This window comes from Castor canadensis, chromosome 2 (genome assembly GCF_047511655.1).
Source record: "Castor canadensis chromosome 2, mCasCan1.hap1v2, whole genome shotgun sequence".
In the NCBI taxonomy this organism is placed as follows: Eukaryota; Metazoa; Chordata; class Mammalia; order Rodentia; family Castoridae; genus Castor; species Castor canadensis.
This window is the reverse complement of record NC_133387.1, coordinates 148376755-148401141: the sequence shown is the minus strand read 5'-3', so window position 1 is coordinate 148401141 and position 24387 is coordinate 148376755. Positions and strand designations below refer to the sequence as shown.

Below are 24387 nucleotides of genomic sequence, written 5' to 3'. Positions count from 1 at the left end.
ATGGTACATGCTCTGAAGGAAAAATACTGTTTGCTCTGACAGAAAATAACAGGGAAGCAATTTTGGATAGAAAGAAGTATCCCTGAAGGTGAGTCACTCTGAAGAGGAGCCAGTCAAGCAAGTAGCTTGGAGAATAGCACACCAGGCAGAAGGGGAAAGGGAGTTTAGTGTGTGTGAAGAACAAGCCATCTTCCAAGGACCATTGTGAGCCAAAGGCAGAGTAGAAGCAACAAGGTTGGAGATAGCCAGGCCCAGATCTATAGGGCCCTATGCCTCAGATGCACAGAATTTCAAAGGTGGAAGTTGGTAGTAGTCATATGTACTAGTAACGAGCTGCATATGTGGAGGGAACTTTCTAACACTCTTTGTGTTATTGTAAGTGCTCTGAGATCCAGGTTGATCAGTACTGAGAAAGACCATTTGCTTTTGCCTGGAGAGTATCACTGCTGACCTTCAGCAGGACTATTTTGAGGCAGTAGCAGAAAGGGAAAGCAGACTTTCAGCAGGGTGTTAGCATGGATACAGTGGGGTAACAAATAGGAGGAGGCCCTAATGGGCATCCCACACTTGGAGGACTCTTCCAGACAAGGTCCATTCCCATATCTTTAAGCAGAGGTGAGTAGATGGTGGCTGTCCAGCATCCTCAGCAGGTGCCCACAGAGCCAGGTGGAGCTGCCTCACCCTGCAGACAACCCAGGCCATCCATTCTGAGGCTGATCCTCTCCCCACTTGTCCTTGCAGGTATGCCATTCTGACCAAAGCCACCTGGCCTGTGTGGAGAGGAGACGAGAAACAAGGCGTCCTCCACCTGCTGCAGTCCGTCAACATGGACAGTGACCAGTTTCAGTTGGGAAAGAACAAAGTCTTCATCAAAGCCCCCGAGTCTGTGAGTGCATGGCCTCCTCCTCTCATTTTCCCACCTGCAACACCTCCACCAGCCGTCCCACCATGTGGCCAGCTGCTGTTGTTTGTTGTTTGGTTCATGTCTTAAATACCACCTCTGGAAGAAGCCTTTCCTCCCCTCCCAATCTAAGTGGGTCATCCTTATACTCAGCTCCCTAAGTGCTGTGACTCCCTAGCTCACTGCCTTCAGAGAACTTAGCTGTATAAAAAAATGTCGCCCTATAATAGCTCCTTTTCTTCCTTACTGTCTCCCCTTCTAGGCAAGAATCTCCCTGAGGGACTCTGTTTTGGGTGCCATTGTATACCCAGAGCTTCAGATAGAGAGTGCCCTGTCTAAGTTGGCTGGGCACCAGTGGCTCATGCCTGTAATCCCAGCTACTCAGGAGGCAGAGACCAGGAGGGCCGCAGTTTGAAACCAGCCTGAGCAAATAGTTCAAGAGACCCTATCTCAAAAATACCCATCACAAAAAAAAGGGCTGGTGGAGTGGCTCAAAGTACAGGCCCTGAGTTCAAACCCTAGTACTACAAAAAAAAAAAAAAAGGTATCTAAACTGAAAAGGGACTAGGTTGTTTGTGCCACAGAGGAGGCTTGGGCAACAATATATCCTTGTCTGGGTGACCCCAAACACAGACTCAGCATGCTCCTTGAAGGTGGAGCAGAGTTCAGGGCATTCCCAGAACAGTACTAGAACCACGAGGAGCCCGGGAAGGGCTTTGAGGAGAAGAACTGGCCAGAGGAGAAATCTCTGGGTTAACTGAACATTCAGACATACATATTTACATGTCATAAGCATGTCAATCCTCTACAAATTCAGTTAGGGAAACTTCTTTATCTTTCCTGATGGATAGGATCACTGGTGAATGTCCATAGGAAGTTCTGCATTTAAGCAGGACCCCAAAAGAGCTCCTTAGCAATTCTGCCCACTTAACTCCGGCCCTATGGAATAAAGACATTGCTTTTTTAAGTTGAAGAAAGTGCTGGAGGTGAGGTTTGGCCTCATCATTTCTGGAAATTTCCTGTAACCATCAAAAGACTCCATTTTAAGAGTAAGTAATGGGCTGAGAGAATGGCTCAAGTGGTAGAGTGTTTGCCTAGCAAGCATGAGGCCTTGAGTTCAAACCCCAGGACCACCAAAAAAAGAAAAAGAGAGTCAGTAGTGAAGTTGGCAAAATTAGTCATCAGACCAAGGAGAAATCACAAGGGAACTTGTGGTGTTGGTAGAAGTAGATACACCTGACTTCAGGCAGATGCTGGTCTCCCAGCAGTTTCCTTCTGCCTCAAGGGTTGGGCCTGGTGACACTCAGCATTAATGGTGGTCACTGAATGGCTTGGCAAACCTTGAAGATTATTACATACATAAGCAGCACACACCAACAGCACCCGTTTATGAAAAGTTTGTGGTAACATTTTTCCACTTTGAGTTATTTGTAGCTCCACAGCAATTTCATTTCCAAATATAAAATGAAAATGTTGTGTCATTCGCCATTAAGCAGCCCACAGAGCCGTTCCCGTTCTTTCTAAAACGGGACGGAGTGATTTGTCAGGACACTGCACAGCTCTGCTGCTTCCTACCACTTTCACTTTTCGACTTGCTAATTTTTCATGTATAATTAAAACGGCCTCAATATTTTTCATGCTTTTTTATTCTGATTCAGTTGAGCTTTAAGAGTTTATATCCAAAACCAAGATTTATTTTTGGTTTTCCTTTTTCCTGCTTTCCTCCCAATTGCCTTATTGCCATCTCTTAACTCTTCTTTCCCCATCTTCACACACACACACGCACACGCATGTGTGCACATGCAGAGCATCACCTCCCTCCCCCAACCTCTTCTATTCACATGTAGCCCCAACTTGCAAATACTTTCACAAAAGTTGGGTTTTAAAATTTGCCCTGTAATTTTTACCTTAACTTTTTGATGTTGCTTTGGTTTTTAGTTGCTGTTTGGGTTTGAAACAGAGTCTCATTATGTAGGGCAGGCTGACCTTGAACTTGCACTCCTTCTGCCTCAACCTTCTGAGTGCTGGGATTACAGGCACAATACCACATGCGCAGCTCTTGCCTTAACTTTTATAGTAAGGCTGCTGAATACACAAGATGACCTATTTGCTTTAAAAACTGACATCAGCAGCCAGGTAAGGTAGCACACGCTTGCAAATCCCAGCCCTCAGGAGGTTGAGACAGAAGGATCGTGAGTTCAAAGCCTGCCTAAGCTATATAGCAAGACTCTCAAACAAAACTAAAAACTTATTGGACATCAAACACCAAAGAGTTTGGTTTTGTTATTGTTCTTCTTACATGCATCCACATTCTTGACTTTTCTCTCTGTCTTTATTCTCTTTCTTCTTGAACCAACACAAACCTAAGACCCACATCTAGAGGACATTGCAAACTGTTTACCACTCCACTCTTTCTCTGAGTCACAAATGTATTTCCTGTGACACTCCTAAATTAGTTCTAGAAAAGAAGAAGGAAACGTGACCCAGCAAACAAGACAGAAAACATCAACGGAGAGTTTTACCAACAGGCAGCCACAAAGCTCAGATTTTAAAGGTTCTGCCCAGTTGCTGGGTTTAGAATATATTCATTAGGCCCATTGCATATGGCCTATGCAGTTAAGCATCCCCTCCTCTGATATTTACTGTTGAGATGTTTCTGCACAGCTAGGGCTGTGAGAGGGAGAAGTTGGGTGGCAGAAGTATGGCTTCTGGGTACACACCCAAGTAAACAGAGACAAGAAATCAAACCCAGCTACCTCCCAACCCAATTCCCTTGTTTACTTCTGGAACATTTGTGCAATGACTGTTTATCATTTTTACTTTGGGTTTATATTAGCCTGTTTATTTTTTTCCTAGAGAGTTGTGTAAACCACTTCCAAGGTGGATGAGAAATTTTTCCCACTCTTATGAGTTGATCAAATTCAGATTTTGGGAAAAAAGACTTGTAGGTCCTAATGAAGGCACAGCCTGGCAGAGCCTGAAAGACCTTGCTTCCCTTTCCAGCCCTACCCAACCCAGCTCCAGTCTTCCCATCTGGAAAAGTGGAGATATGTGGCTCAAGTAGTGTCTGAGATGTTGAATGAAATAATGTACCTGAAGTGTCTGGGATGATTCCGGACCCGTGATGGGCACTCTGCCTACTAGAGCTGTTTGTTATCCTCTTCGAGGCTCCAAGGCCTGGCTGAGTGCACAAGAGCCATCAGTATTAATTGTTAAAGTTTGACAGGAAGTTTACATCTCCAGATCTGCCAGGAGCTCTCAATAGTGCTTCACCCTCCCTAGAAAGTCCAAGTTCTAACTCGCGCTGGAGTCTGTATTCAGCTCCAATGGCTGTGGCTATCATCCTCTGCCCATGATTCCTTGGAGAATCCGATGTGGCAGGAAGTCGAGACCTCATGGCAGTGAAAGTAGGGTGGCTCTCCTCCTCCCTCATTGCCAGCTCTGCTCCTGCAGAAGTTGGGAGATTCTATTTAGAGGTACATAGAAAGGTACTCAGCATCAACAGCCAGCTCTACCAACTCATTGGACCTGGCCATCTACTGTCCTCTGTGAATCAGTTGAGAAATAAGTCACAGAGCCTCTGAGCAAAGCGGGGCTCAGATCATCACAGCATACCCAGGTTTCCCATTGCTTCTCATTAAAAGCCAAAAATGTGTGGACAAATAATGTCTAGAGCTCATGAACGACATGCCATAGTCCACTTTTAGTCATTTGTTCATGAGTCTGAGAAGCCGCTTGACCTCACTAAGTGTCCTTGAGTCAACAACAGGGACAAGTGACATTCTGGACTTGTGGATTGGCTCACATTTCTTTTCTCTGTATGCCCAGCTATTCCTTCTAGAAGAAATGAGAGAGAGAAAGTATGACGGGTATGCTCGAGTGATCCAGAAAACATGGAGAAAGTTCGTGGCCAGGAAGAAATATGTCCAAATGAGAGAAGAAGGTACTTTTCGTATTTTTCTTCCATGCCTTCTACAAATCCCAAGAATAAGTTTGCGTTTAAACGAAGCTGCACATTCTGTTTTATTCGGCATAGAAAGCCATGAGCTAAATATCTCGCATCGTTTAGAATTGCTTTGTGCGTTTCCACTCTGAGTCGTCCTCCTTTTTCCGGCTGACTGATCCTTTTCCTTCTCCCTCTGGGGAATTGTGTGCAGCCTCCGACCTGTTGCTGAACAAGAAGGAGAGACGGCGGAACAGCATCAACCGCAACTTCATCGGTGACTACATCGGGATGGAGGAGCACCCCGAGCTACAGCAGTTTGTGGGCAAGAGGGAGAAGATTGACTTTGCAGACACGGTCACCAAGTATGACCGGAGGTTCAAGGTACACGCTGCCACCATCCCCAGAGTCGCCAATAGACTCCTCGTTAAAAATAAGAATGACAGCAGAGCACCAGTGGCTCACGCCTAGCTATTCAGGAGGCAAAGATCAGGAGGATCTCGGTTCAAAGCCAGTGCAGGCTAACAGTTTGCAAGACCTTATCGCAAAAAAACCTAACACAAAAAGAGCTGGTGTTGTGACTCAAGGTATAGGACTTGAGTACAAGCCCTGGTACTGCAGAAAAAAATTAACAAATAAGAATGAGAATAATAACTTGTGGTTTTGCTATCTTGATCACTAGAGCAGTTCGTGTTCATTAGAGAAAAAAACTTAAAACCCAGATAGACCAGATGTAGCCAGAAAGAATCATTGTAAACATTTTGTATGTATTCTTCAGAACTCTTTAATGTAGGCATACATTTTCAAATTTAATTTTATGAAAATTAAGATGCTTTTGTATATCCTGGGTTTGTTAGTTTATGGAAGAAAAAACTTCCCATATTAATAGATGTATGAAGGCTGTAATCCATGGCTCACACCTGTAATCCCAGCTACTTGAGAGGTAGACAGGATCGAGGCTCAAGACCAGGTTGGGCAAAAAAGTTATTGAAAGCCCTCTCCAAACACAAAAGTTTGGTGTGGTTGCACACATCCATAATTCCAACAATGAGGGAGGCTAGGCAGGAGGATCACGGTCTAAGGTCAACATGGGCAAAACAAAACAAGACCCTATCTAAAAAATAACTAAAGCAAAATGTGCTGGGAGTGTGGCTCAGCTGGTAGATTGCTTGAGGCCCTGAGTTCAAACCCCAGTACTGACAGAAAAAAGAGGAGATATATCAGTATAAATTATTTTGTTTATCTATACAGTGTTCCATTCTGTACATGCTTTATTATCTTTTAAACCAGTTTCTCATTAATTCATTCTTACTGGATTTCTTTTTTTTTTTTGGCGGGGGGGCAGTACTGGGATTTGGATTTGAACTCAGGGCCTCATGTTTGCTAGGTAGACACTTTTACTGCTTGAGCCACTCCACCAGCCCTCATTCTTACTAGATTTCTTTTACTGTCTCTTTTTAAATCAGAAGAAATTGTAGAACAAATATTAACTTTATAAGAAGAATGATGTAGCATATGCATTTGACATTTTGTAACTTTAAAAAGTTATGTATCACTGGGAGCTGGTGGCCCATGCCTGTAATCTTAGCTACTTGGGAGACTGAGATCAGAAGGATCACAGTTTATAGCCAGCCCAGGCAAATAATTTATGAGACTCCCATCTCCAAAATAACCAGAGCAAAATGGACTGGCGGTGTGGCTCAAGCAGTAAAGTGCCTGCTTTGCAAGCATGAAGCACTGAGTTCAAACCCCAGTTCCACCAAAAAAAAAAAGTTAAGTATGACCACTTCCACATCTGTCATTCTGTTCCCTCCCAGGGGAACTGGTTAGATGATAAATGCAGTGGGCATCCCAATGCCAGGGAAGATTTGCCACCCAAGGCAGCTTCCCTCTGTCCTGGTAACAGTGACCTATTATGTGGACAGTTGTCACTTTGACCACACTAGCCACCTTCTTAAAGCTCCTCTGCTTACAGGGTGTCAAGAGAGACCTGCTTCTCACCCCCAAGTGTGTGTACTTAATTGGACGAGAAAAGGTGAAACAAGGCCCAGACAAAGGTCTCGTGAAGGAAGTCCTGAAGCGGAGAATCGAGATGGAGAGGGTCCTGTCTGTGTCCCTCAGGTGAGTGGGGAAGGGGCAGAGGCGGGGTACTCTGTCCTCCTTGACATTGATAGCGCTGCTCCAAGTGCAGACAATTGGCTTCTCCAGTTGTTAAAATCAAGTCAAAAGCCAGGTGCCAGTGGCTCATGCCTGTAATCCTAGCTACTCAGGAGGCAGAGATCAGAAGGATCTCGGTTCAAAGCCAGGCCTGCAAATAGTTCAAGGGACATTATCTCAAAAAAATCCCATCACAAAAAAGGGCCAGTGAAGTGGCTCAAGTGGTAGTGCTTGCCTAGCAAGGGTGAAGCCCTGAGTGCAAACTTCAGTGCCACCAAAAAAAAAAAAAAAAATCATGACACAGAGAATGGAATTTCCCTTCTTCTCAAAGAAGTCCTGAATACCATAGTCCTGGTAGAAAAGGAATTAAGATAGCAATAACAAGTTGCCATCTGATCAGCACATCCAACTAAGAGATACTCAAAACCAGCATTTTCATAACACTTTGGAACTAAACCTTGTATATGGAGCACATCAAAGCCAATTGCTCTTACTGAAGTGTGAGCCCTGTGCCCAGCCACCCACCCAGTTAAAAAGCCTAACCCAAACCAGGTGCTGTGGCTCATGGCTGTGATCCTAGCTTATTGGGTGGTGGAGATCAAGAGGATTGAGGTTCCAGGCCAACCCAGGCAAAAAGTTCTTGAGAGCCCATCTCAATCCATAAAAGCTGGGTGTGGTGGTGTGCACCTGTCATCCCAGCTAGGTGGGAAGCATTAAATAGGAGTATTGTGGTCCAAGCTAGCTGGAGCATCAATGTGAGACCCTATTTGAAGAAAATACCCACAGCAAAGGGTTAGTGGTGTGACTCAAGTGGTGTGGCCTTGCCTGGCAAATGCAAGGCCTGAGTTAAAGCCCAGTACTGCAAAAACAAAACAAACAAAAAAAACCCACCTAACCCATTTCCCTGCAAAGGCCAAGCAGAGGCATCCTGGGTAGGAAGTTGCTTTAGCCTTTTCATAGATTTGGTACTATAATCTATAGCCCTGGAGTCAACACCACATCTCCTGTCAGCAACAAGTTCACTGCATTTGGAAGCTGTGATCATCTCTGCATGTTCTCAGGCAGTCCTTGCTCTTCCTGCCCAAACTCTGGCTTTCCTTGGACATCGGGGTTCCTGTGCATGACAGGACTGTCACATCCCCCATGCTAAGAGCTGCTAAACTAGATTCCGCCTAGTGAGGGGAAACCTTGCCCATCCCCAGGACAGTAGGAAGAGAAGAAGATGGGCCCCATGGAACCACACTGCCATTGTCAAGGGACAATGTCTGGTCACTCATGACCATGTCTACCTGGAGTCAGGGCACACCTCAAAACTCTTACACCCCACAGAGGACAAAACTGCTAGCCTCAGGGAAAAGCAGGGTTTTTATGTGCTGGGGCATTTGACCTACCAGACTGGACATCCTGGCTCCAGCGGGATTAATCCAAAGCATATTTCCATTGTGTCCATTCTTGCTTGTGCCTCTGTGGTTGCTGATTCTATCTGTCCCTAATTTTGCTAGATAAAGGTCTAGGCAGTGCAGCGAGGTTAAAATGTGGTAATATTTCTAAGCAGAGTCCACCGTGGGTAGGTCTCAGGGCTCTGGATGCTCTCTGGGGCTTCCCCAGCCTTCAGTTCACTGACTGGTTACATCCTTCCTGGCCAGCTGGGCCCTGAGGCCCCAGGGTGCCAAAGAGCCCAACCGAAAGCTGCTTTCCTTTTTCTTGCTTAGGGAGCTGCTGTACTGGGGCTAGCTGGGTGGACTGAGGTGGCTATGGACACTTCATAGTAGCTGTGCAAAGAGCCAGGAAATCACACCTGTGGGCACAGGTGGCCATCGTTCTGAGAGCCACTGTTCTTTCCATTGTTAGTGTCCCTGCCTCTTTAGCCTATCAGACCACCTGAGGAGAGCTCAGGATGACTGTTAGTTACAGTAGATAGTCCTAACGCGACTACATTGTGTCAAGTTCTTTGACAGTTACTGTCCTGTTCACCAAGTCCTTGAGGTTTACCATACGTGATTTGTTGAAGTCACATTTTTTCCTTCTGATTTTTTTTTTTCTCTTTTTCTCCCTCCTCCCACAGTCTCTGGGGATTCAGTGTCTCCTGGTAAAACCAGCTTCTTTTTTTTCTTCATCTTCTTTGTTATTCCCGGCCTGAAAGTTCACTTCCTTGTAGCCTTTCATTTTTTAAAGGATGCAATAAAATTAAGTATTTAGCCTGAAAGTTTTTCTGACTCTAAGGGGGGAAAAAAAAAAGAGTAAGAGTCATTTTAATTTAGGATGTTTGCATTTTGCAGGTACAACGCCACACTCTTACCAAAATTGATATTGATTCCTCTTTCCTATGTATACTGGCTCAGGCCATTAATCAGAATCCTAGTAAGGAGGCCAGGCAAGTAGCTCAGGTCTTTAATCCCAGGTTCTCAGGAGGATCAGGGTTCAAGGACAATATGGGCAAAAATTTAGCAAGACCCCATCTCAACAAACAAGCCCAGTGTGGTGGTAGTAATTGTCTATAATCCCATCTATGTAGGAGGTGTAGATAGGAAGATCACCATCCAAGGCCGGCCCTAGGCAAAAATAAGCTTGAGATCATATCTGTAAAAACAACCTAAAGCAAACAGGGTGTGGCTCAAGTGGTAGAATGCTTGCCTAGCAAGATCAAGGCCCCGAGTTCAAAACCCAATACCACCACCAAAAAAAAAAAAATCTAAGTAAGAAAAGCAAGCAGAATGTTGATGGCTTGTGCAGAATCAGACCCAAAGTAGAAATTAGTTGATACCAGACTACTGAACGTGGGTGTAGGTGTGGAGGATGTGTGGATGTGTCTCAAAACACTTCAGGCTTGGCATCGAGAAAATTTTTAACAGTTGTCTTGTACTTCAGGGAAAAAGTTGCAACATCTGTATTTTGTTTTCAAGAATTTCTGAGGCTTTCTAGTTGCTTACCAGCTGAATTGATACCACATTACGAACTCTTCTATTTAAGATGCTCTAAGTGTCCCACAGGCTTCATCCTTGAACCCCTTCCATCGCTCACAACTCCCAACTCAGACAATCCAACCACCCAAAACCAATTGTGAAGTGTTGTAGGAAAGATAATAGACTGAATATTTGATAAGAAGGATTTATCTAATAGACTAAATATTTGATAAGAAGGATTTATCGTTCATGTCTTTAGGTGTGATACTGGTACTATGGTTATTTTTTACATATAAAGAGACTTAGTCTTTAAACAGTACACACTGAAATATTTAAGTATAAAATAACCTGGTTTGTGTGTGGCAGTGGGGAGAGTAGGAGTGTAGATAGATCATTGCTGAAACTTGCTGGTCTGGGGCTGTTCCTTCTAGTATTCTACTTTTTATATAATTTGGAATTCCCCATAATAAAACATTTTATCTAGGCTGGGTATGGTGACTCATACCAGAGATTGGGAAGTCATGGTTCAAGGATAGTCCAGGCAAAAAGTTCCAGAGACTCTATCTCAACCAATAGCTGAGTGCAGTGGTGCCTGTCATCGAAGTATGGGGGAAGTGTAAATAGTAGGATTGTACGTAGTCCAGGACAACCTAAACATAAACTGAGACCCTACCTCAAAAATAACCAAAGAAAAAATGACTGGCAGAGTGACTCAAGTGTGAGGCCCTCGGCTCAACCCCCAGTACTACAAAAAAGTTTTATCAAATCCTTGAATATGAAGTAAATCTTGAGGGTTTTTGTTTTATAAATATAGTTAAATTTTTAGAAAAGCTTCATTTGCCACAAAAGTAGGATCACAGCAAGCAGGAGTAGGGCTGATAGTTCAGAAAAAGATGATGCCTACGATTGCTTAGAGGGTCTACAAGACACTTTGAACATGAAAAAACTCTCATCTAAGTAAAAATTAGAGGGGCTGGCAGAGTGGCTGAAGTGGTAAGAGCATTTGCCTAGCAAGTGTGAGGCCCTGAGTTCAAAGCTCAGTGCTACCAAAAAAAATAAATTAAAAAAAGTAGAGCAGAACCCAATGCCGTCACTGGAGACTTGGCAAAGGTATCAGGACCCGACACGACACGTCACACTGAATGGATTCCGAGGTGGGCATCTGCTGACAGAAGGCCATGCATCCAGTTTTGAAGAATCGGTCAAGAACTGCTTTGTCCAAGGATTAGCTGGCCTCACTTGGATGTGAGAAACTCGATGTGCTAGAAGGTGACTCCATGTTCTTGCCTTTCATATGTAGGCATTGACATTGGTGCTGTGGAATCTCATATGTGAGACTATGACTTTGACTCTTTAGGGGGGATAGGAAGTGCTGAGGTTTGAACTCAGGACCTTGCACTTACTCGGCAGGAGCTCCACCCCAAGGCTTCCAGTGTTCCTTCTCTTTCTAGCAGCTGACCACCAAAAGCTAAGGCCAGTAGTTGATGGGTGGCCTGTCTGGGTTTATAGATTGCCCCATACCTTCCATCGTAAGAAAAGCAACCTACAAAGCAGGTGCTTCTAGACAGAGGCTCCGACTTCCTGGTTGAGACATCTTTGCCTAGAATGTTGCACTGTCCAAATGCCCTAAACGTCCCAAAAATAGGAACAGCCCACGACACTACCTGCAGTGCTGACTCAAAGCACTGTCAAAATCTTAACTTGCTGGGCCCGTGGCCTTTGGGCTGGGGGACCTTCAGTTTAGCGCACACCTTGCATGCACTATTTCTCTGGGATTCAAAGGTGAACAAGACCCAGTTACTGCCCCTCACAGCTCTCTCTTCTGACACCCTAGGGAACATGTGCCCCACAGGTCTCAGAAGCTCCCAGGATAGGAAGAGGGGACTGGGCCTGGCACGTATCCACAATCCCTCAAAAAGTTAAGAAGGATCTACATCTGGCTCCACCGGCCTCTCAGTGGTAAAATTCTGGGCAAGGTTTGTTTTCTTCTTCCTTGGCCTCTGTATCTTCCAGTTTACTAAAAGTAACATTTATTTCATGATCAGGAAAAACTTTTATAAAGGATTAAATAAAGGCAGGGCTATAGTTGGAAACTGCCTTTTTCAGCTTAAAAAATTAAAACCCCTTGAGGACTTTAAGGGCTGGTGGAGTGGCTCAAGTGGTAGAGTGCCTGCCTAGCGAGCGTAAGGCCCTGAGTTCAAACCCCAGTACGGCCAAAAATAAAAAAAGCAAAACAAGAACACTTGAGGACTTTACTCAGAGTTTTTTAACAAAAGATTTTGGGAAGACAATCTATTAGTGAAAAGAGTAAAAGAAGACTTTCTAGTGTGGTCAGCAATGCAACAAAAAGCCACAATGATGGAGAATAAAAAAAACAAGTACCGAGCCAAGCCAGAGACAGTAAAGGATTTTCAACACGAAGGTCAACCATGTGTAAGGAATTGCAGCTTGTGCAAAGGAGTAAGACAGAGGGAATGGCCAAAGACAAGTCTGATTTTTTAGAATAAACAAATATAAGAGCTTTGTTTCCTGGTCTACGAGCTTGGGCTGAGGGATGGGGAATGAGCTGGAACCCAGGCCTGGGCAAAGATGGTTTCACTCATTCCTCTGCCTGGGTCACTGAAGGGGAGACATTTTTTAATTTGATGGTTGAAGTTAAAGAATCTAAACACGTCTCATTTCCAGATCCATGCTGATAATTGACCTTGAGGTTTTGGCCTGCTTGCTTTTTTTCTATATGGTCATGAAACTCCCAATAAATCTGAAACACATTAAACCTCTCAAGGTTTGTCTTGGGTTCGTTTCATCCTGTTGAATAATCGGCTTGCTGAAATTACCGCCAAGGCAAGTCCAGACATGTCAGCGTGCTTCCAGTCAAACAGCTCAAGCAGGGAGCATTTTCATTCATGACCCCACAGGCTGAAAGTCATCGCTTTTCTTGTTTGCATCTGTCCCATTTCAGGAACCCCTCCCTCCTGCAGTGGTCTTCTACCTGTACCAGAATACTTGGACTTCGTTTCATTTATTCCAAATGACTTGGAGGAACTCTGTTGAACAACTTTTGCTTAAGTAATTAAAGTAGAATTCCAGACTTTTCATCTGCCCAGAACCAGGAGGATGAAAATAACTTTGTGGCTGCACCCAGAAGGCACATTATTTGGAAAAGATTCCAGTACCTAGTTTTGGGGAAAGTTTGCAGACAAGGAGGTATAGTGGAGACGGTGGGATGCCCCATGGTACCCATTCTCTTTTTCTCATAATTAATAGCCAGCAGCCTACCTAAAAATTTCCTAGGCTTCGTTGCAGCTACATATAAACCAGCTGGCATAGTTCTGGCCAATTGGGTGTGACCAAAATGATTTGTAAACTCTGGTCAGACCCTAGAAGGAAAGAGTATGTACAGAACTGGCACGTCAGCCCTGAATTGCTTCTGAACACACTGTTGAGTGACAGAGATTAAAAATAATTAAATAAAGACTGGGCATGGTGGTGGAGGCCTGTCATCCCAGCACTTAGGAGGCTGAGGCAGAAGGATCATATGTTCAAGACCAGCCTGAGGTACGAAGTAAGACCCTGTCTTGAAACAAAACACAACAGCAACAAAAATACTGTGATTTTTAAAAATTCTTTTATTCACATGTGCATGCACTGTTAGGGTCATTTCTACCCCCTCCCCTCTCCCCCACTACCCCCTTCCCCCACCCTCTCCCCCCTTCCCCCCTCAGTTCCAGGCAGGTCCTGTTCTGCCTTTATCACTAGTTTTGTTGAAGAAAAGAGACAAGCCTAATAAGGAAGACAACGTGTTTTTGCTAGTTGAGTTGAGGATAGCTATGCAGAGATTCCTAGCATTGCTTCCATGTACAAATGTGTTACGACCCAAGTTGATTCATCTCTACTTGATCTTCACGCTGGTTCCTGATCCCTTCTCATGATGACCTCTGTTGCTTTAAGGTTTCTGTATTAGTTCCTCTGGAGTGGGGACATTAAATGCTTTCATGTTTTGGGTTTTGTACCTATTTCTGTATCACCAAAATGTGCTGTCCCCTTATCATGTGATCCAAGTCCAACCACATTACTGTGATGTTTAAAGAATGTGATTGTCACTGCCGCTAGTACAACAGTAAAACTTGTGTCAATGTAGTCACAAGAGTAGGTAAGAAGCGTGGTTGTGATTTAGGGGTGTTTGAAAACAAACTCTTGTATTAGTAATGGCCTATTCTCCACCCAAACAGTTATTAGTCATGCAAAAATGCTCAGAAAGTATTCTGACTTCACATTCCAGGAGGACTCTTTGGCATGCTGTGAATGGAACAAGATCCCTCCACCATGGGCTGATAGCTGGTTTATACTTTACCTCTTTCTTACCTGTGCGGGGTGTGTGGTGCTGTTCTGGGCCTTTAAATCCCACTGTGCTATGGTTCTGCTTTTAAGCCTAAAATTTTCTCCTGTAGATTACCAAACCCCTTTCCTACAGCAAGACTGGGATGCTGTCTTAGTCATTTCCTGCTGCTGTAACAAGATTCCTGAGTAGCCAATTTATAAAGAACAGCTATTTGGAAGGCAGAGGCAGGAGGATGGTTTGTTCGAGGCCAGCCTCGGAAAAATTATTGAGACCCTATCTCAAAAACAAAATAAAAACAAAAGGGCTGGGGGTGGGGAGGGGCATAGCTCAGGCGGTAAAGCACTTGCCTAGTTTGCCTGAGGTCCTGGGTTCAATCCCCAGTATCACGAAAATAAATACATAAATTTCTTAGAGTTCTGGAGGCTGGGAGTCCAAGATCAAGATGACAGCAGATTTGGTATGTGGTGAAGGCTCGTTCTCTGCTTTATCGATGGCACCTCTTCTGCATCCTCACAAGACGGAAGGGCAGAAGGGACAAATTCCTCTCTTGTGCCTCTATTTCATGACCATTACAGACACATCACATGGATCATCAACATGTGACTGGGGACAAGGAGGAACATACTGAGACTGTCACAGGGACTGTGGCCATAGCCAGTGGCTCAGTCAACTCTAAGTCCTCCCTAGCTGCATGCCAGAGGGAGACCTGCAGTCCCCAGGACAGCCCACAGCTGAACAGCGAGACCACAGAGTTGGAGTTTAGACAGATTGAGTTCTACATGCAAGGACAATCTCCAATTTCAGACTCTCTACACTCCAGAACTCCATATGATTCAGTCACTTCAACACCTGGCTCTGTCATACCCCACTGGTGGAGCAGGAATAAGAGGCCTGAGTACAGCACAGCTCCTATGTGGTGCAGCTTACCTCTGGTCATTGAAAAAACCATCTCTTTGGTACCTCCAACACTTAGAAAGACTACAGTGGCCAATTCACTGAAGCTGGTGTGCCTAATTTGTTTTCAATACCTGGAAAAACACTTCCAACCCCTAATGAAATGGCACCCTTTAAATGGCTGTCTCACCTATCTGACAGTGGTATTTGGAGATGCTCGTAAACATGTATCTGAAGGTAGTCATAAACTCGTGCATTCTACAGCTTTGGGGAAGGTAGCTAACAGGTGATTAAAATTCCCAGGTGTCATTGCTTTTCACAACCCAGGCCAGAATAGAACCAGGCTCTCCCAGGTGAACCCTCCCCGTCCTTCCCCTGGAGCCCCTTAATATGCTCTGCTCTCCCAGACCCCCCCCCCCGACCATGAGTTTCTCACAGTCCTGCCCTGTCTAAACTTGCAGTTCTTTTAAAAGTGCATTCTTTCCTTGTCAATGGAACTGTAGCTTAAGGTGACGATCTGTGCCTGACTTCTGTCTTGTCCATTTCCAGGCTTTAATGTGTCTTCACATTCTAGTAGCAACTGTGTGCGGTATAGCCAGGTGCCGGTGACTTACACCTGTAATCCTAGCTACTAGGGAGGCAGAGATAAGGAGGATCAAGGTTCAAAGCCAGCCCTGGGCAAATAGTTCATGAGACCCTATCTCAAAAATACCCAACACGAAAAGAAAAAAAAAAAACAAACAGAAAATACCCAATACAAGTGGGAGGAGCAAGATGTGGGGCAAGGGTGGGGGAGAGTGAATATGGTACAAATACTGTGTACACATGGATGTAAATGGAAAAGTGAAAACTGTTGAAACTATTCCAGAAATGGGGGGGAGCGGAAGATAAAGTAGAATGATGGAGGGGGTGAATTCAACTATGATATATTTGATATATTGTAAGAACTTTTGCAAATGCCACAGTGTACCCACAGCCAGGACAGCACAACTGGAAAAAAAAAAAAGAAAGAAAGAAACTACCCAACACAAAAAAGGGGCTAGCGGAGTGGCTCAAGGGGTAGAGCACCTGCCTAGCAAGCGTGAGACCCTGAAAAAAACAGTGTACAGTAAAAACAGAGGGCTGCTTGCTTTTACAGCCCTCTTCATGAGTGCACTGCGTCCCTCTGGTAACCACGCTCAAGTTTGGGTTTATTACAATAGCTATCACCATATCATAAATTCTGCTAACTGGCAACTCAACATGGAATTGTTCGTTTGCAGCCACCTTCTATTTGTAACATTCTGGATATCTATGATCTTCAGAACAGAGAAGTTGAATTTTAAAATTGACTTTTAAGATTTGAGCTAAATTGTCCTTCAAGTCTTGCTTTTTAAATCCTGGGAAAGAAGTATTTTGATTATGTTGTTGGTGGACTATAAAATTTCCTTTGAAAACTGATTTCATCAGTTCTATGATGCAATACACTGTCATGTGCTTTTTAAAAATGAGATTATGAAAGAGAAAGGTGGGCAAGAGAAAGGGAGGGAGGGAAGGGTGAGAGGGAGGGAGGAAGGCTAGCACTGTATTACAGGATCAAAAATGATGAAAATAACATTAAGAATGGGCCCTGGTGTCACTCGGTGGTTTTTGGAGCATGTGCTTAGCATGCCTGCGGTCCTGGGTTTAATCATCAAATAGTCCTGATAATAATGATGGTGACAGAATAAACAAAAGGCCGCTTTCCTTAAGTCTGTCCAATCTCTTCACAGTACCATGCAGGACGACATTTTTATTCTCCATGAGCAAGAGTATGACAGTTTGCTTGAATCTGTCTTCAAAACTGAGTTCTTAAGCCTCTTAGCAAAGCGTTATGAAGAGAAAACCCAGAAGCAACTACCTCTGAAATTCAGCAATACGTAAGTTGGGGTCTGGGGTTCAAACTGAGTAAAACTGAGAGGGGTCCCGGGTCCAGTCTGAGAAGAGGGGAGGCCTACAGGGTAGGGGCTGGGATGTAAGTGGCTCCCACAATTTCTGCAAGCCTCGTCCTGGGTGCCTCACTTTCCCCAATGGAATATCAGAACTTGCTGAAGACAACCTGGATGGTTGTCTGTGAAATGATGACATAGACTAGTGTATGTTATCATCTATGCAAAGATCACCCAAGTGGGCCAGGGAAGGGCAGAATTTTATGAATCACCAAAGAAAACCACTTTACCCCTCAGTAAAGTCTACTCTTCAGTAGAGTCAGGCTGAAGTGGACAAAAATGACTGGTGGAATGACTTAAATTCCCCCAAATGATGATAAAAATTAAGCTATCGGCAGGCATTTGGGGGAGACCCTCCTTTCTTTGGAGTTTGTTTAGTGTCTCACCTTCACTGTTTTGGCAACATGGACTAATGGAACAGATACCACCCACTGTGAACCTTCTAATCTCATGTTCGCTGAATGAGGCTTAATTTTAGCTTTTTTTTTTTCCTTAAATTTTTCCCATCTATAAAATGGAAATGCTAGCCAGGTGCTGGTGGCTCAGTTGTAATCCTAGCTCCTTGGGAGACTGAGATCAGGAGGATCATGGTACAAGGTCAGCTCAAGCAAATAGTTCACTAGACCTCATCTCCAAAATAACCAGAACAAAATGGACTGGAGGTGTGGCTCAAGCAACAGAACACCTGTTTTACAAACATGAAGACTTGAGTTCAAACCCCAGTCCCACCAAAAAAACAAAATGCCCTACATTTCATCTTACAAGAATGAGGCCATTATAAAGCCTTAATTATAAATTATACAGTAATTATAAACTTTACATAAATTGAATTAAATATATAAATTATAAAGCATGAATGTCATAATGAGAGAAACTTACAATAGGCAGCTACTTCAGATTATTCATTTTCTTTCTTATGATATGGAAAATATAAGTGAATGAAGCCGAGTATGGATTGCATGATGAAGACAACGTGGAAAAGTAAAACTGGCTGGAGGATGGGAATTGTGGCGACTCTCCTTTCTTTGGAGTTTGGTCGCTGGTCGCCTTTTCCCTCCCTGGGTGGGGGAGTGATGGCGGAAGAGAGGGTTTAATTAAACCGTGACCACGTTCAGTGCTAAGGAATCCTCAGCTGTCTTGTTTCTGGCATTGCTTAGTCCTGCACAAACACAGAACCAGGGGAAACAGCTAGAGGAATAATGACAAAGTAGTCATGGCCTGGAAAGTGTCCCTTTCCTCCTGCGTCACCCCTGGGACCATCAGACAGAGAGATATTAGCATATTGATGGGGTGCCTCCCTCACCAACTGCTTCTGGTGTGGCGGTCACCTGGCAGTTGTCACACACCAGAAGCAGTAGGAGGGATTAAACCCAGGGTCTTGTACATACTAGGCTAGTGCTCTGCCACTGAGCTGTACACCCAGCCCTTTTATTTTTATTTTGTTTTTGAGATGTGGAGGGGGGTCTCACTAATTTTGCTGGGTTATACTTAAACTTCAATCCTCCTGTCTCCACCTCCCAAGTAACTGGGATTACAAGTGTGCACCACTGTACCTGGTCTAGCCTTGAGCCATGTCTACAGTGTCTTTAAGCTAGCAGTGGAGCTCTAAGCACCATTTTCTCACCAGCTTATTTCTGCTTGTTAATTCCAATAAATGTGCTTTGTTGCAGGCTTGAATTGAAGTTGAAAAAGGAAAACTGGGGTCCTTGGAGTGCAGGGGGCTCCCGGCAAGTGCAATTCCACCAAGGCTTTGGTGACCAGGCCATCCTCAAGCCCAGTAACAAAGTGCTGCAGGTCAGCATTGGACCCGGGCTGCCCAAAAACTCCCGTAAGTGTCCCGTGGGCCCCTGCAGCGAGCTGCCATGCCACCCAGCTCTTCTGCACAAAGGCTGGCAAGGAGCGCCCAGGCATGGCAGGGAGAGGTCTATGCGCCTGCTGCCTTCCATGGCAAGGGGTTTCATCCCATGGGACGTTTCACACTAAGACATCAGGAGATGGGCAGGTTCAAACCCTCTAAGTGGTTTAGCTCTTTTGTGTCTTAACACCTGGCATTGTGTTTTTAATTGTGTCTGTGACAATTTGTTGGCTTCAAACTTCTTGACCTTTTCAGGTGATATCTTTTTTTAGTGGGACTGGGGTTTGAACTCAGGGTTTTCTGCTTGAGCCACACCTCCAGTCCATTTTGCTCTGGTTATGGAGATGGGGTCTTTTGACCTATTTTCCTAGGCTGGCCTCAAACCTCAATCCTCCTGATTTCAGCCTCCCAAGTAGCTAGGATTAGAGGCATGGGCCTCCAGTGATATCTTGACAACAGTAGCAACATTATTCTCTCTACTAGTCTAAAAAAATTCACCACACAGTTTCACGGCGTCACTGTGAGCCACATCTAATTTGTCTACCTTCATTTCAGACACACATGCAAGCTGGGCACAGTGGTGCCTGTTATAATCCCAGTTCTTGGGAGACAGAGTCAGGAGAATAGTGAGTTCAAGACCAGCCTGGGCTACATAGCAAGACACAGTCTCAAAAAAAGACACATACATACAGAGACACACCTGTCTTCAAACCCCAGGCTAACTCCTTCACTGGCCTTTGAGTCTTTTCTTATTTATAATATTTATGGTGCTCAGCATAGAAGTACCGTGTGCTGTGCATTGGCGTCATGTACGCACCTGTCTCTGATTTAGCCCGTTCGTGTATCGCTTAGCACCACGTGTGCAGTATGCGGCATATAAAGCAGGTCTTTATCAGCTCAGTTTACAACGAGGTGTACCCGAAGTGCACACGCACTGACTTCATACTAGGCGTGTAAATACTACCACACCCGTACGTGTGTTTGGCCACTTGGAGAATGTTGATGTGTGTCTGTGTGTCACTTGCTACTTGCAGAAAACACCAGATGAAGGGATGAGGGCAGGGTCAAGGGGACAACACAGGGGCCCAGGGAAAGACCTGCAGTGGCTGAGGGAGCAGACAGAAGCACGCAGATCCACGCCCAACCTCCCACGCCTCAGCGCTCCCGTCGTCCACCCAGGCCTCCGTAGGCCAAACCCAGCTGGAACAGAGAGGCCTAGTCAGTCACAGGTTCAAACCCCTGGCCTCAAGCAGGACCAAGCAGAGCTATGAATGGCCAAGAGGACGTGGGTGAGCGGTGCTTGTCAGGCCCCAGATCCTTCTGGGATGCAGTAGAAGTGGTCTAGGTGTGGAGAGCAGAGGCCCAGCCAGACCACTTCAGCCTTCAGTGCTTCTGTGCCTTGTCACACAGTGCCCTTCTCTGTCCTTCAGCTCTCCTCTTTGCAAGCTCTCCCTGCACCCCTCCTCCAGCTGGTTTAATCCTGTCCTCCCTCCTGTCCCTGCTGAGACTTTGTGACTCTCCCTTCCATCACATCCTGTTGCTGACCCAGCCCTAATCCCAGCCCACAGTGGTGCTGTGCTAGCACCCAGTTGTTTTCTAAGTACTCCTTCAGTGTCCAGAGTGCAAATCTCTCCTTCCTGATCTCTTCATTTGACTGGAAGCCTAAAACATAGGTTCTTGCATGGAAGATTTTTTTTGTTCTTTATCAGTGGTTCTGGGATTTTCGACCCAGAGCCTCATGCTTGCTAGGCAGGCACACTACCACTTGAGCCTCTCTGCCACTCCTCCAACCCTTTTGGCTATAGTTGTTTTTCAAACAGGGTCTCACGTCGATGCAGGAGTGACCTAGACCGCGGTCCTCCTGTTTATGCTTGTGGCACAGGTGGAATGACAGGCACGCATTGCACCCGATTTTTATTGGTTGAGATGGGGCCTCATAAGCTTTTTGCCTGGGCTGACTTAGAACCTCCTGGGTAGTTGGGATTATAGGTGTGAGCCACCATGCACAGCCTCCATGAAAACCTAACAGATGTGTAGTTAGAGCAGTGGAGTGCTTTGTGCCACGCAAATATTGCAGATATTGCTCGGGGCCCACGTAGGGAACCTCTGTGTGGTGTTTAGGACACGAATGCCACCACTGAAATGTTCCATCTGTCTCTTTCAAAAGTCTACGAAATGAAACATCTTCGCAAGATTGTCGATCGCTCTGAAAAGCCACTGCCTCTAGCATTTCAAAACCGTGTTTCTGTAAACACATCCTCCAGCCTCTTCCTGCAGTGGCTACCAGCAAAGGCACTTGTACTCCACAGCCCTTCCTAGCAACCAGCTCCTCCAAGTCCAAAGGAGTTCATCTGCAAGCCAAGAACTGTCCAGAGCCACAAAACCAGGCAGCAGTCCTGATGCTAACTTTGTCTCTCTTGTTTATTTCAGGCCCTACCAGAAAGAACACCATCCAAAGCAGGGGGCATTCCCTCGGGACTCAAAATGCCAGCTACCCCATGAGAGCTGCCCCTCCCCCGCCAGGTAATCGTGCGCGCCACCACGTCTGTGGCTGTAACTTCTGCGACCTGTTTGGGAAGAAACCCATTAGCAAATGCATCCACACGGATCAACCTGCCACAGGCCATGTCAGTGCCAGGCAAACACCTCCCAAGATGACAGCCCTACTTAAGGTGACCCCAGCCTACAGGCAAACTAAGGGCATAGTGGCACAGGCACCACCTGTGTGCAGAGAGAGGAGTTCCTGCCCAGGATAACTGCAATGCTGTCAGCTTTAAGATGTAGGATGCCATAAGAGGAGCAGACCTGTACTCACTCCACCCAGTGCCCAGCTCCTGCCGAACACCACTACGATGACTTCCAGCTAGTTAATAGTTTAATGAATCTGCAAAAAACATTATCCCTATCAAATAAGATCTAGGAGACCTCTCCAAAATAGACTATCAGAGAGAATTACACATTTTTTTGTCAGTAGGCATTTGAACTCAGGGCCTCATTCTCATTTTTTTTAAATAAATAAAAATATAACTTGGGTCTATGGTGGCATCATCCACATATAATCCCAGTTACCTGGGAGGCAGAGATTGGGAGGATCACAGTTCAAGGCCAGCCTGGGCAAAAAGTTAGTGCGAGCTCATCTCAACAAAAAGGGTGGGCATGATGATATACAACTATAATCCCAGCTATGCAGAAGGTGTAGGTAGGATGATTGCAGTCCAAGACTGGCCCAGGCAAAACTACAAGACCCTGTTTGAAAAATAACTAAAGCAAAATGGCTGGAGATGTTACTCAAGTGGTAGAGCACAAAAACAAATGCACGAATAAATATAAAAAAATAAAATACTTTGCAGATGTAAATTCTAAACCTGAGTAAATTTAAGGCTTTTTGTCCTACAAGTCTGCTTGTTGGCCAGGCACTGGTGGCCTATAATCCTTGCTACTCAGGAGGCAGAGATCAGGAGGATTGCGGTTCAGAGTCAACCTGGCAAATAGTTCCTAAAGACCCTAATCTTGAAAAAACACTTTGCAAAAAAGGGCTGGCGGAGTGGCTAAAGGTGTAGACCCTGAGTTCAAACTCCAATACTGCCAAAAAAAAAATCTGCTTGGTGAAATTCAGAAATGTTTCTCCATCGATCACCAAATTCAGTTCATAAAACTCTTTCCTGGACTGGAGGCTTGGTTCAAGCACTAGAGCACCAGTCTAGCAAGTGGGAAGCCCTGAGTTCAAACCTCAGTATCACCAAAAAAGAAAGAAAAACTCTTGTCCCCAGAGTGTTTGATATCCCTCCATTTAGGATTCTAGGTGTGAAAGAGTCCTTTGAGGGTCACACATGACTCAAACCATACCAGACAAGAGAACACTATTTGTACCAATGTCCACAATAGTACAAGGCATTTCTTTACTGTCTCACACTTGTATTCTTAGCCACGGACACTGGTGTCCAGCAGTGAGGAACTAGCCCTCATCTCTTTTGGTATCTCTCTCCTGCCTCAGCCAGTTGCCTCTCTTCCCATCTTCTTTTATCCTTGGGGCAAATCCCAGCCTGAAAGAACCCAAGAGAAGCAGCGTTAGTGTTGTGTCACTCCTTAGTGCTGGCCTCAACCGAGTAACCTGGCCAGGACTCCCTGGAATGCCCTTGGTCTCAGCGAGTTTAGCCTCAGGCCAGGCCCCAGGGCATCTGACCTTGATCGTGGTTCCTGGCCTCCAAAGTGATGCTTTCATCTCTCAAATGAGCAATTGACCTGAATCCATTAGTTCAGCACTTCTTGAACTATCTTCCAAAGTGAAGGACCCCCCATTTGTAATTTCTTAGGTTTCCCTAAAAATATTCAGTTCATCACCAACCATACTTTGGCAAAACATAATAAAAATGAATTTGTAGAACAATGAAATTTTGAAAGCATACAAAATATAAGTCAAAAAGTCTTGTTAGATTCAACAGGCATAAAATCTCTCTGCCAAGCTGCCCTGAATGTGTCTGTGCACTCATTCTTTATTTTGGAACTCACTTTGGGTGAGCACATCTCTGATAGCACATGGTGCAGCCTTTCTGAAGACACCACCTTGAGGACCACTGCCTGAGGGCACACCTCATCCTGACATGGCAGCAAGTGGGACCTCACTGTCCTCTCTGTCACCAGACACTGTGGGGAACCCATTTGAATCTCACTTGCTAGGTAAGATGAGAGAAGCCGATTGCTCCAAATGTCCGTTCTGATCCAGCCCCAGGCCCTGTGGGTGAAAACGGAAGAGAAATGGCTGGATGAGGAACCACAGCCTTGTACTATTGTTCAAAGTAGGAACTCCTTCTTTTGTACGTGGGGACAGAAAAAGCCCCCTTCTTCCATGAGAAAGAGATAGAGATAGAGGAAAAGGCATGGCAGATCTGGAAGGAACCAAGTGGATTCTAGAACATTCTCCCCCTCTCCTTCCCAATCCCCCCTCCCCTCCCTCCCATGGTACTGGGTTTGAACTTAGGGCTTCACGCTTGTTAGGCAGGTACTCTACTCCTTCGAGCCACACTGCCAGGCCTTTTTGCTATAGTTATTTTTCAGATAGGCTCTCACTCTTAAGTGCAGACAGCCTGGATAACGATCCTCCTATTTACCCTTCCAGTGTAGCTGGGTAACAGGCACGTGCCACGATCCCCAGCTTTTTCCCATTGAGATGGGGGTCACATTAACTTTTTGCCTGGGCTGGCTTCGAACTGAGATCCTCACAGGCTTGAGCCACCATGCCTGGCCTCCTTGTTCTTAAATGAAGAAACTGGCCCCCTGAAAGATTAGATATCTTGCTCAAGATCAGTGCAGCTATCAAAGGTAGAGCCAGAACCGAACCCACTATAAACTTGTCCCACTCGTATCAATGACCTCTCAGTTTTATTGGAAGAGGTTTTATGGGCGTCTCGCCAAAATGGCTCTTCGC

The 24387-nt window shown here is 45.2% G+C and overlaps 1 protein-coding gene across 1 annotated transcript in view; it reads left to right on the top strand.

Annotated features, from left to right (window-relative positions):
- The window catches only part of Myo1e (myosin IE), a 206213-nt gene that overhangs the window by 163274 nt on the left and 18552 nt on the right, over positions 1-24387 (top strand). Inside the window, exons 19-25 of the mRNA XM_020175398.2 lie at positions 742-886; positions 4730-4844; positions 5059-5228; positions 6820-6965; positions 16892-17038; positions 18778-18935; positions 21393-21485. Of these exons, the coding sequence (XP_020030987.2) occupies positions 742-886; positions 4730-4844; positions 5059-5228; positions 6820-6965; positions 16892-17038; positions 18778-18935; positions 21393-21485 (974 nt within the window). The remainder of the gene's footprint in view (positions 1-741; positions 887-4729; positions 4845-5058; positions 5229-6819; positions 6966-16891; positions 17039-18777; positions 18936-21392; positions 21486-24387) is intronic.